At 51.4% G+C, this 12,098-nt stretch overlaps 2 protein-coding genes across 4 annotated transcripts in view; both read right to left on the bottom strand.

Moving 5' to 3' along the window:
- The window catches only part of HOXA2 (homeobox A2), a 22,698-nt gene extending 10,612 nt beyond the window's left edge, over window positions 1-12,086 (bottom strand). The window contains exon 1 of the mRNA XM_006731527.3: window positions 12,016-12,086. The gene's annotated coding sequence lies outside the window, so the exon portion shown is untranslated. The remainder of the gene's footprint in view (window positions 1-12,015) is intronic.
- HOXA3 (homeobox A3) overlaps window positions 1-12,098 on the bottom strand; it is a 32,701-nt gene that overhangs the window by 2,928 nt on the left and 17,675 nt on the right. Inside the window, exons 2-3 of one of the 3 annotated variants that reach the window (XM_081800362.1) lie at window positions 12,016-12,098; window positions 49-691 (exon numbers count right to left, since the gene is read on the bottom strand). In XM_081800362.1, the coding sequence (XP_081656488.1) occupies window positions 49-571 (523 nt within the window). In that variant the 5' untranslated portion in view covers window positions 572-691; window positions 12,016-12,098. Of the gene's footprint in view, window positions 1-48; window positions 692-3,540; window positions 3,656-7,908; window positions 8,941-12,015 lie in introns of those variants that run through there. The other 2 variants (XM_081800363.1, XM_031027854.2) reach the window with 2 other exon arrangements.

Below are 12,098 nucleotides of genomic sequence, written 5' to 3'. Positions count from 1 at the left end.
GGGGGGGAGCCAGGCCAGAGGACCCTCCTCCAGAAGGCACTGCTTTACCTGAGCTGGAGCCGCTGGTTTTCTGCTTTGTGTTTTGCCGAGACTCTTTCATCCAGGGGAAGATTTGTTTGGCCACGGTGGGTGAGTTGAGTAGGGGGCTCTTGGCTGCGCTGGCGGGGGTGGGGTTGCTGCTGGCATTCTGAGGTGGGGAAACTGAAGAGGGGGGAGGGGGTGCGGCAGGAGCGGGTGCTGGGGGCTGCGGCGGGGGTTGAGGCTGCTGTGGAGCTGGGGGCGCGGCCTGGGGCGGCGGGGCCAGGGGTGGCTCGCCCAGGCCTGGAGGCTGGCTGGGCGGGCCGCTTAGGGTGCGCAGACACGCCTCGCTCAGCTCGTGCGCCTTGGGGTGGCCCCCGGCGCTGGCAGGCGACTGGAGTGAACAGGCGGGTCGGTGGTACTCGCCATCAGCGCCCAGTGCGGCGGAGGCCGGGTACGGCTGCTGACTGGCATTATAAGCGAACCCGTTGGCTGCCTGGTAGGGGTAGCCACCGTAGATCGCGGAGCTGTCGTAGTAGGTCGCTTTTTGCATCGCGTTGTTTCACAATCTTGATCGCACACTCTGACAGGGGCTTGACACCCGTGAGGGCGCACATTGGCACGCCCCCGCGGTCACGTGACGCTCCGCCGCCAATGGCCGCCCCGCGCAGACCTGGGGGGCGAGAATCGCAGCGCGGTGAGGGCTCCGCGCAAATCCATCTTACTCTCAATAGCTAAGTGACATGAAAGCCATAAAAGAAAAAGTGGTCAGCAATATTTAGCAGCACGACTTGGCCCCGGGCGCAGAGAGCCGCGCTATAAAAAGCCGCTGGAATTTACTGGCAGCTACAAATATTTGCTTAACTTGCGTCTGGAGTTGGGGGTTTTCCGGGGAGAGAGGAGAAGAGTAAGCGAGGGCTGGAAGCCGGGTCTCCAAAGCTGGAGTCCAAAAGAAGAAAGGCTGATGGGCTAGAAAGAAAACAGGGCTGGGATCCTTCGTTTCCAGGGAAGGAGAAACTGGGGTTGTCCCTTCATCTCCGTTCTTTGGCCTCGTCCAGCGAGACCCGCGACTCCCGGCCTCTGAGGATCTTGGGGAAGGGGCAAGGGGGCAAAGGGGAGCGCAGGTTGCCAATTTATTCTCCAATCCTCCATTTAGGGCTGATATTTGGCAAAAGAGCCCTGACGCGGGGTGACTTCCCATCCAGCCCCGTCTTGGATCTTCCAGCACCCAACAGAGGTATGCACAAAAAATTTTCAGGCAATTGCCCTACTCTACCCCGGATGGATTTGAGAAGCTGAGCTTGTTAGGCAGTTAATCTACCCTTGTGCTGGGATATGACCTACCTCTTCCAAATGAGCCCCTTGTGGCCAAGAAGGGGAGAGAAAAAAACTTAAGAAGAAACATCCTGTGTGGGAAGGGACCAACAACACTTCGCTCCAGCAAGTCAAACTCAAATCCTGGACAGTTCTTTACTCCTTTCCTCTCCTTATTTCTCAGGCATGACCCAGCAAGCCACTCCCACCTCTTTTCCCCTGTTACAAAAGGTCCCCAGACCCTCCTGCCTTGGACTTTCCGAGGTGCTGCTATTCAGGGCAACTATCAAATTCTACCTGTTAAAACATGATGGATTAGAGAAAAAAACAACCCACCAGGAACCTGAAAAACCAGCGTTCATCTCCATGACCACGGCTTGAACTCTCCTTCCAACTTAACGATAATAGGTTCTGTCTTAGAAACTGCTATGTAATTTGATGTATGGGGGTCATTTGGCTCCGGACGAGGGATGGAAGCACAAGCCATAAAATCCTGCCAGAGTTCAGAGTTCCCTGATCTTTGTGTGCTGTTGTTGTTGATATTTGTTACTTGGCCTATTTACCTGCTTCAGAAACACCAAGTAAAGGTCAACCCTGGAAATCTTAAAAGCAATGAAAGCCTTCTCAACCCCTTTTTAAAATTTATTACTTAGAAAGCAGTTTGCAGAAGTCAAATCTATGTTTTATTTTTGCTTTCAACCTTTGCATGGTCAATCTCTGGTTCTCAGCTGAGAAAAGTTCCATGTGAGTTCATACACACACACACACACACACACACACACACAGGATGACAGTCTATTTAAGAAAAAAATACAATGACAAATTCCTGAAGAAAATGGTTTAGTTCATGCCCCAACTATGTATATTTGAGTCCTGGAGTCATTCAAGTTCTCTAGGAATAGCAGACACTTTGTTAACTAGAAAACACCATCCACCAATGATGATTATAATTTTTTTAATAATGGGCTTCTTTGGATTTCATTATTAAACCAACAATCTGACCAACATCTGGAAAACAAGCACAATTAATTTTCCAGAACCTCAATTAAAAATTACAGCTTCCATTATCTGAAGTTACTATGCGTGATCTTGAGCCCTGGAGTATTGTTTCTATTTTGGAAATAGATAGGAAGCTACAGATACCATGATCGAAAATAAACGAAGAATAAAATAAAATTTAAAACTGAATAGCAATTGAATGTCTCAGTTTCCTGTTCTTTCACTGAAAATAGGTCCTATTACATTTGGCAGTGTTAATGTCTGCCATTATAAATTTTTAAGATACTAGGCTTGTGTAAAATGTCAGGTTAAGAATATTACTCCAGACACTTGAACAGCAAGGTATTAGATACAACAAAATTAAGGTGATTTTGAACGTGCAACATTTCAAGCGACTTGCTAATCCATTATCACAAGCTATATTGGCCTGCTACTTAAGTCTTTTCATGTCTTGCAAATAACAAAAATACCATGAAAAACCAAAGAGCATACAACAGCCCCCATAAACTTAAAATATGAATTCACCTCGGAGATCCCACCAAAGTCCTTCCTATTGTTTGAGGTCAGCAGACAACCACAGTGGGGCCCACACATTTCCCCCCTCCCGCCCCCACCCCAGCCCGCAAAGTTTGCAACCTAGTAAAGAAGTTGGAGATCTGCCAGTCTGGAAACTTGCTTTGCACCACCCCCCTCCCCCCGCCAAGCCAAGCAAGGGCTTGGGGTTGGGAGGAGATTCCTCCGCAAAGATGTTTCTGGACAATAACCCCCAGGTGCAAGAGCTCAAAGAGAGTTGAGGAGGCTAAATTGAGTGCAGAAAGCAAGCCCTATTGTCTTTCTGGAAGATCTGCCCAAATTCAACCTCCTTCCTTCAGACACCGCTCCCTATTCCCACTCCCGCCCCTTCCTCAGCCTGCCCTCACCCCGAGTTTAAGCGGGAATATCGGGTAAGAGCCCCCGTGTCCCCTTGCCCACCCCTCCCACCCTCCCCAACCCAGAAAAGTTGGGGCTGGGCTAGGGGAGAGGGAAGAGGTGGGGGCGGGGATGGGAAAGCGGCCTGAACTCGAAGTGTAAGGGTATCAGTCACTGCCGGGAAGGAAGCTCCGGCTTGTGAACTCTTCTTGAACCGAGATTTAAGTCTGCAGCCATAAATCACCGAGACGTAAACTCCGCCATTCAGCGCTGAGAGCGGCCGGTTGTGGCCCTGCTTACCTTAACTTCTGACGAGCGCCGCGAGCGCAGGCTCGGGCTCGGGCTCGGGCTCGGGCTCCGGCCCCTGGCCCGGCTCGGCCGCCCGGCCGGCTCCCCTAGGCGCGGGATGGGCACCGACCCTCAGCATCAGCCGAGACGGCGGGCGGGAGGGAGACCCCAAGGCCCGGACGCCGCGGCGCAGAGCGTGGTGGCTTCGCTGCTCCGGCACGGCTCGCCCAGGGCGGACTGGGGCGGCTTGGACCCCCCCTCCCACCCACCCCACCCACCCACCCCTCCCCCACACCCCCGCCCCCTGCCCTTCCCGAGGGCAGCAGCCGCGGCCCGGAGATAAGCGCTCGCGCGGCGCAGGGCTCTGCCTGGGCTAGTGGCACCGACTTGGGTATGTTTCTTATGAATATTACACGCGGAGCAGCGTCTGGTCGGGGGGTGCGGTGGGGGGTGCTGGGGGCGGGCGGGAGGGGAGGCCGAGGCGGCTGGGGAAGCGTGGGGCGGCGTGGGGGATGGGGCTGAGGCGAGGGGAGGGACAGGAGCGAGAGGGGGAACTCGGCGGCGGCGGCGGCGGGAGGAGGGCAGCCTCCCCCCAACCCCCACCGCCCTCCCTCTCCTCGCTTCTCGGCGTCACTAAAGTCCAGGAAAATTATGTTAATGAGGACAAACGGCTCTCACAAAGGGGCTCTCTAGCCGGGCTCTATTTCTTAGGAATCCATTTGAGAAACCATGTAACCTCTGCCCTGGACACTTCCAGTTGGGATGCAAGGGGAAAGAGAACCAGGAGGAGAGTTCCCCAGACTTTGGACACTTTATCACATCTGTCACCCCCAGTCTGAGAACCTCAAAGCCAATCTTTCGGGGGCAGAGGTAGGGCTTCCTTTCTCAAGAGACCTCCCCAAGATCCAACTGGGCTGTCTTTGGTTATATTTTTAGGCAGAAACCCTTAAAATCCTGGCAGCCAGGAGGGAAGGAGCCTGGGGGAAATGGACAAAGTCCAGGCAGTGAAATGGGATGCTCTGGGCTCAGGTACACACTAGAGTGCCTAGAAACCTGGGTCTCCAGCTTTCTGGTGCCCACTTCCCAGTACAGACAGGCAGCTCACTCACAGAGAACGACAGATAAAACTCTGACCCCAACGCCAACGATGTCTATGTTTTCCCCGCTAATTAGTGGTATGCAGGGACGCTAAGCAGAGGAAAGGCCCGAGTGTGCCCGGTAGTATTGCCACAACTTGAAGGAGTGTGGTCTTCCTCCCTTCTAATGCTTCCCTCAACTCTCCAGATTCAGAAGTGAACTCTGCAAGGGTATGTGTGTGGCAAAGAGAGAAACGGAGCTTTCGTGCAATTCCAAGGTGTCAACGGCCAGTCCTTCTCAAAGGAAGGTGTTAAAAATATAAGTAGTATGTTTAAACTGTCAGGGAGCCAAAGTGTCACCTTAGAGCAAAAACAAAGCCAAGGGAAAGGGGAGAAATCAAAAAGCACTCCTGGCCAGGGTGGCCTCATGCATACCAATGGTTTTTGTCATTTATGGCTGGGCAAGATTTATGACTCGGCGCCCCAAAGCTGTAAACAGAGCACAAAACAGCAAACACTTGCTCCTTATGGCATATTGCAGCAGCGCAACTTGAAAGGGGGAGCCGGGCGGCGTAGGAGGTGAGAGCCGCCGCAAAAATCCGCTCGGCTGCATTTTCTCTTCAGACCGGCCGGGTCGGATGTGGCATTTGAAGAAAGAAGGCGTGGGTCAATAATCAACCCGCACTTTCTCCTCCAAACTGCTGACACGACTCTCACCGCCTTCTCGCTAAGCCAGCTGCAGGGAAGGCCAGCTTTCCGTGAGAACCTGCTAGGGGAGGGGACCTCCTGGGCCAAGAGGGCCGAGGGCGCCGAGGTGAGGGCTGGGGCATCTGGGGCGCATACCTTTTCAACGGCGCCAAGACCGTGCGGGGCAAAATGCTGGGACTGGACCCGAGGAGCCCCGGGAGCCGAGGGAAAGCTGGCGCCGGAGGTCCGGACAGGGTCTCTGCCGGTCCCAGATTAGGTGGCTTCTGGGTGGCTGGCTGCAGCAGGCAGAAACGGGGCTCTGACCTCAAGTCTAGGGTCTGCCGCCCTGGCATGTAGACCTCCGGGGTTTGGGCCTCTCTGCTGAAATCCACAGGACTAACTTTTGGAGCATGACAGGCGAGGTGATTAAAAATAATAATTTATGATTGCTGAAGGTTTTTTATTTGTTCTTGTTTTCTAAGAGAAAAATACCGCCTGTCGATTTCCACTGCCAGAAATTACCCACCGCTGCCTCTGTGGTGCCCTTTCTAGGCAGATCCCGCAGCCATTCACCCTGCTCAGCCAAAACCACTGAGGTTTTCTTTGTGGAGAGGACCCCTTGGCTCCTCCAAACCAGCCCCCTCCAGTCCCTGTGCTGCCTGATGTCTTACTCATGGGGACTAGAAGGAAACATTTTTTCGGCACTACGAAAATATCTGGAAGAGCGAAGGTGTGTTTGTGCCTCTCTACCCTCGACAGGGGCTTCCTTGAGAACATGCCTGGGAGGGCCTGGGGTCGATCTGAGGCTGTCTGTGCAGCCAGGGAGAAAGGTGAGGCAAAAAGAGGCATCGGAATCCGGGAATGGGGAGGAAAATTAATGAGGACATACACTTGCCTGCGAGGGTGAGGCTGGCATTTTGAGGGTAAAAGCCTTTTTAAAATAGCTATAGCTATAGTTTAGCTATAACGGAATGCCTTCAGCTCTTTCCATGAAGGAAAAACCAACTGGCGCTCTATAAACTGGACTATTGGTTTCTTCTCACTGTGCACACTTTTATACAGAACCAGTTTGAGAGTCCATCCCTAGATATTTATTCTGCTTGCTGGCACTGAAGTGACAATAAAAAGATGCTTTTAACAAACCTCTATTCCCTCTCTCATTCTTTCTAATGAAACTATATTATTTATGAGTCTTTAACTGGGTCAAAAATGCGCCAGAACTGGGTCATAAATCATATGAAATGCTGACAAGTAATTGAACAGCAATTAAAGCTTACATTTTATTTCCAAGGGGTGTTTTAGAGCACTTGAAACGGCCTCAGTTAAACACGGTTAGTGCGGAGGCCGGCAGCGGGGGAGGGTAGAAGCAGCCCTTCCGTTCTGGGGATGTAAATCCCACTCAAGTAGGAGAAGCTTGATTTGATTTTTTTTTTTCCAAGTACGGAAAGAAATAAGATTTTTTTTTTTTTTAAGTCACGGGCAAATCTGATTCCTGACTCCTTGTAGGCACCCCTTTCTTCCACTCCAAGATCTCCAAGAGCAGAGGAAAGCGAAGTTTCCTTCACCTTTTCAGGGAGTTTTCATCCTTCCCAGGAGCGCTGGGTCTCCAAAGTGCAATTACCGCGGGCTTTCCCAGTAATCTGGAAGCACAGTTTAACTCTCATCTGCCTCTATCCTGGCTACAGCATTGTTTCTGAGGTCTGAAGCCCGAGACATGTCTGCCTCTGCTTTCTGCGGACTCTGCCTCTGGAATTCTCTCTAGCCCAGGGCGCACTAGCCAGTCCTTAAAACTCTGCAAGCCCGCTGGGTGTGTTACAATGGGGTGTCCAGGCCATGCACAATACGAAGCCCAAACCCAGGTCTGGCTCCCTCCTTCTCTCTGAAATTTAGACTAACAGAGCTTCTGAGCGTCCGGCACGCTTACCCCCACCCTAAGCGTCTCCTAAGTCTGAGCTGATCTTCTTCACCCCTACCCGGGTAGAGAGGGTGATGAGGAAACAATGGCGTGTCCTCCGGGTCTGGCACCTTTGGTCCCGAGTGTGGGAAAGCGCGTCCTACAACCCAGCACTGAACAAAGTGGCCCGAAGCATCATCAATAAAATGGCAGCGCATCTGCACATGCACTGATTTCCCTCTCCCAGCTGCTCCAGCTGCCCAGGTCAGCCCTACCTCTCCATCCCCGGCCGCCCGCAAACGCGACCAACCCGAGCGATTCCCCTTCCCATCCAGCCAGCCCCCACCCCCTCCAGGCAGTCTTGCCGAGCGAGCGCCGCGCGGGCCACCTCGGCCTGAGCCAGCACTTCGGGACCCTCCCTCCGCCTGGGGCTCAGCTCCTGGGACTCAAACCCGCTGCAGTGGACAAAGCCGCCTGAGCGCTGGAGGCTACCGGGCTTACCTAGTCGCCCCCAAGTGCCCTTCCCTTTATACCCCCCAACACTTTCCAGGGAATTCAACTCCATCTGAGGCGCTACTGGGGATCTTTCAAACGGTTTCGGTTCTACGAGAGAAACAAAGGAAGAGGGGCTGAGGGTCCTGTCGGTGAACCAGGGTCTCCTCGCCTGACCTTTGTCTCTCACAGCCATAACTCACTCTAGATATGAACAATCAGCGGAAATACCTTAAAATAAATTCCATCCTCCTGGTGTGGCCTCGAGTCCCATCGGCTAGCTCGCCCAGAACCGCTCCATGAGCGCTGAAAACTGCAACCCGCTAGGAGAGCGCTCTCCGGAGAAGGGGAAGGAGAAGGAGGAGGTGGGTGCGTGGGGGTGGGGGAAAAAAGCTCTCGCTCTGTAGAGAATCTAGAAAACGTAATCACAGGCGAAGCCCGCCCGGGTCTCCGCTCCAAATGCCACAATAATGCGCTGTATTATGTGCTCACGTGGTCATACGTCAACTTAAATCCTTTTATTTGAAATAGGGAATCACTGAAGGGACTAGGTTTCCAAGCAGAACATTCAGCTTTGGGGGAGGGGAAGTGGGGAACCTTGGTCAGCAGTGGGGAAGAGTTTCCATCTAGGGCAGTAGGACAATTGGGGCATCCCCCCTCAACATGTGCCACACTAGGCCACTTATCTCCACTTACATTTCTTTACAAATGATCCAAACAGAAGGGAACGGCAATGCTATCCCCATTCTTAGAGTTCATGTAACTTTCTATAGTCTTCCACTCACAGACAAGCTGAAGCCTGCACACCCAAGTACTCTAGTCTCCTCTGGCCCACTAGCCAGTGCATCAAAAGGCAAAGCCCAGGCCTTGTTTCCAGAAGAAAACCCAGTAATGACTGGCTTAGTTGGTGGACCCCCTCATGGCCTGCCATTGTATGGAGTTTGCTAACACCCACACCATACACCACACCAATGGAGAAACCTAAAAGGCCCCAAATTACCTGACAAAAGGCTAAAGCACCTCCCCAAGTCCAGTTGATTTTGTTCAATGGGAGCCCTCTAGGAAAGAGATGCTTAGCTCTAGAGTGGTGGGTCAGGGTTTTGCAAAATATGGAGGGACCCAGTGCCCTGGCTAAACCTACACTGGTGCATTTCCTCAGTGCATAGCGGGAGTGATACATGAAATTGCAGGCTTCTAACAATGGAAAATATAAGGTGAAATGACCTACTTGACTCTGCAAGAGAAAAAAGATATATATGTGTGTATATATCTATATATGTGTATATAGATATATACAACCAACCTTTACTGGCATCACTTGAATTAACCTACAAGATAACCTGGGACCTTCCTTGCACATGGGTCTGTCCACCCACCCCTAAGACAAGTCTGTCCGCCAGCAGAAAATGAACTGGACCAACTCTGCTCTGGATGAACCTGGCTGAAACAAATAAGCCCCATGTTCTACTCCTGAGATCTGCTTGGTGACATTGTCCACTGATTTTAACACTTCACCCTCTCACGGGCTGCCTAAAAAGTTCCTCTTTTCAGGTCTTAGTTTCCAAACTTTGGGAGTGCTCTTGGAAGTGGTGAGATCCTCATGCCTTATTCTTTCCTTTCTTTAGAGTGGATCTTCAGCTAGCTGGCTAGGCCTCTCTAAGTGTGAGGACTCACTTATAGCAGCTGCAGGAGGCTGAGCATGATTCCGCCCCTCCCCTCCTCCCCTGCAGGGACCTGGTGAGAATGTCAGGCCCTCAGTAAGGGGGCCTGGTCAAGGGGGTGTCCAAATCAGAAGGGCAATAAAAGAGGAGAAGACCTAATCCCTTGGAAGTGAGCCCTGGCCTATCCTGGTGGCAGTATTCCAACAAAGTTCTGTCTGTGGTAGAGCTGGGAGAGAACCTCTCTGTGAACTGTCCCAACTCTGACCTAAGCCACAAGCTGGAAAGTGAGAACCCAAAGTGAAAACCTGCTTCTCTTAGGTATGGGGGTGGGAGATAGGACCAAAAGCTGGTACCCAAAAAGCACTCTCCAGTCCCCCAAGGATTCAGACCACTAATACATTGTCCTCTGCTCCCCTTATGCACAGCCTCCCACCCCACCAGTGCCAAATATTTCACACTGAACTCTCCTGATAGCCTAGAAAAGGACCTGGAAGTATTGCCAAATTGCTGGCAAACTACCCTCTCCTCCAACCAAAGTTTCTGCAGAGACTTCAACTCAAAGATGAGAAGGGGCCCCCTTCAGAACTCTCAGAATAGTCTGGAGCAAATCGAAACTGAGGCCATAAATCAATGGCAGAAGTATTTGGTACTGCTTCAGAGAAATGCCTTAACGCCAGCAAGGCCCAACGGCAGCATCTCAGCTCTAGCCAGGAGCCTCCATGACGCTATTAACAGCTCAGTTAATGCTCCAACCACTGTTTAACAATTAACATTAACGACTTGGGTTGGAGTGGGGTGATTTGGTGGGATGTGAAGGGAAAAAATCCGAGGAAGTCAAAGGAAATTTAACTTTTGAGGTGAAAACGGCTTCCCTAAGAGAGACCTTGGTCTGGGCAGGCCACCAGGGAACCAGCAGCTGAGAGTCCTCCCTCACCACTCTGAAATCCACTCTCCTTGAGTAAGGCTATGGGCCTTTTAAAGTTCCCTTCCAGAGAACAAGACTTTAGATGCTCAAGTATGTAGGCCCAGGCTGGGGAACCAATCCCTTTCCACTTACTCCTCCAGGCCCCAACCTGACCAGTGCTGGGTACACATGCCCTGGATCCACTTCACCAGAGCCAAAATAGGTGGAAAGTTGTCTTGGAAGGAGCAGGTGAGCAAGGATACAGAGCTTTAGTCAATATTTGCAAGGCTGTTGGCAGATTAGATATATCTGTATTCAAACACTGCAATCTGATTTCTCTGTCAAAAATACACTTAACATTTTTCTCCCTTTAGTTAACTGTAGTGGTTTTGCTACTTAGCATCAGGTAAGACCCACTTAGCCCACCTTTTTTTTTTTTTTTTTTTGGTGGAGATTATAGATCATTATTTAACATGAGATATTTCCGGTGGGTGCAGCTGCAGTACAAATGGGCTCCAAATTCTCTGGATACATATGGATGTGTATATCATTTTATACACATGGTCTAAAACTCCTGCAACTATGTATACATGCAATGGTTCTGTTGTGCACAGAGATGCAAATCTTACCTACACCCTGAGTTGCAAATTCCTGAAATACTCCACCTATACTTGATATAAATGGTCATACAGTCGCTGAGAAAGTAACCTAGCTTTACTATTACCCTGTTTACTTTCCATCTGATAAAATAATAATTGTGTCCAGAACACCATATAAGCCTTAGAGTGTTGCTGAATAGCATGTTGCAATTAATTAACAACCTGATATCTATTTGGGGAGCAAATTTGGGGGAAGACAGAGGCCTAGGGAACACAAAACAAAAACTCAGAAAACTTTTTTAAAATAAATAACTCCTGAAAGAACAAAGCAAACCCATTCCTTCCTACCAACATTCTGAAAGCTATTCCAGCAGCCCCTCCCCCAAATAGGCACGAAATTTATGGATCTTTTACAAGGTAATAAACCACAGTAATTACCCCCCTGCATCCCCAAACTAAGAGAACAAATTAAGCCAGAACTTGAAAAGAATTTGAAAGAGTTTTCTCTTGTTTCCCGTAGGAAAAGAAAACGCAGAGACCTGGAAGACCCGTGCTTTTCCTGTTGGAAGAACGGAGGATCAGCCCGGCTCAAGGAACGGGGAAGACCCGTTGCCTGCGACGGTCTACACATTTGAAAGGCAGTAACTTCCCTCTTGCCAAGGAAAGGCAGAAGGATAGGAGAAACTGCAAGGCGTCGAGACAAGTTTCCTCCACGCAGATCCGTGCCTGACGACCATTCCCGAACTCACAAGTCTCCGCAGGCGCTGCAAACAGTCGACAAGGCGAGCGGCCCACGCAGCGGCCGCCGCGCCCGTGGCCTCTACTTGCCTCCGCCCCGCTGCTCGGTGTAGTGGTCTGTTTGGAGCTTACCCGAAGAAAGAAACACACCCCGTTGACATCCCCCACCCCCACGCACACACATCTTTGGTTGGGCAAGCGCCCCTCCTGCACAACGCCAGGCGGCTTTCCGGGCGGCTCTCGGGGCCGACTCTTTGTCTGCCTGAAGCCCCGCATTCGCAGGGAGTGCAGCTAAAGGGAACCCAGCTCCAAAATGCCTTCGAAGTTAAATATTGACCAGAACCTCTTTCAGAGCGCTGCAGCTCCCTGGAGGAGTAAACTCCCTCCAAAGGCCCGTGCAAAGCCCGGCGGAGTGAGGAGTTAGCGCCGCGCTTACCTCGAAAGATCTTGAAGACTGATCCGGTGATTGTCTCCGACCCCTGGCACTCAGGGAATCGCCTTTTCCGGTGTCCTGGCGCT

This window comes from Leptonychotes weddellii, chromosome 12, assembly GCF_054177405.1.
Source record: "Leptonychotes weddellii isolate Sample4059 chromosome 12, ASM5417740v2, whole genome shotgun sequence".
NCBI lineage: Eukaryota > Metazoa > Chordata > Mammalia > Carnivora > Phocidae > Leptonychotes > Leptonychotes weddellii.
The sequence above is the reverse complement of the archived record's forward strand: the minus strand, read 5'-3'. Positions and strand labels throughout refer to the sequence as shown.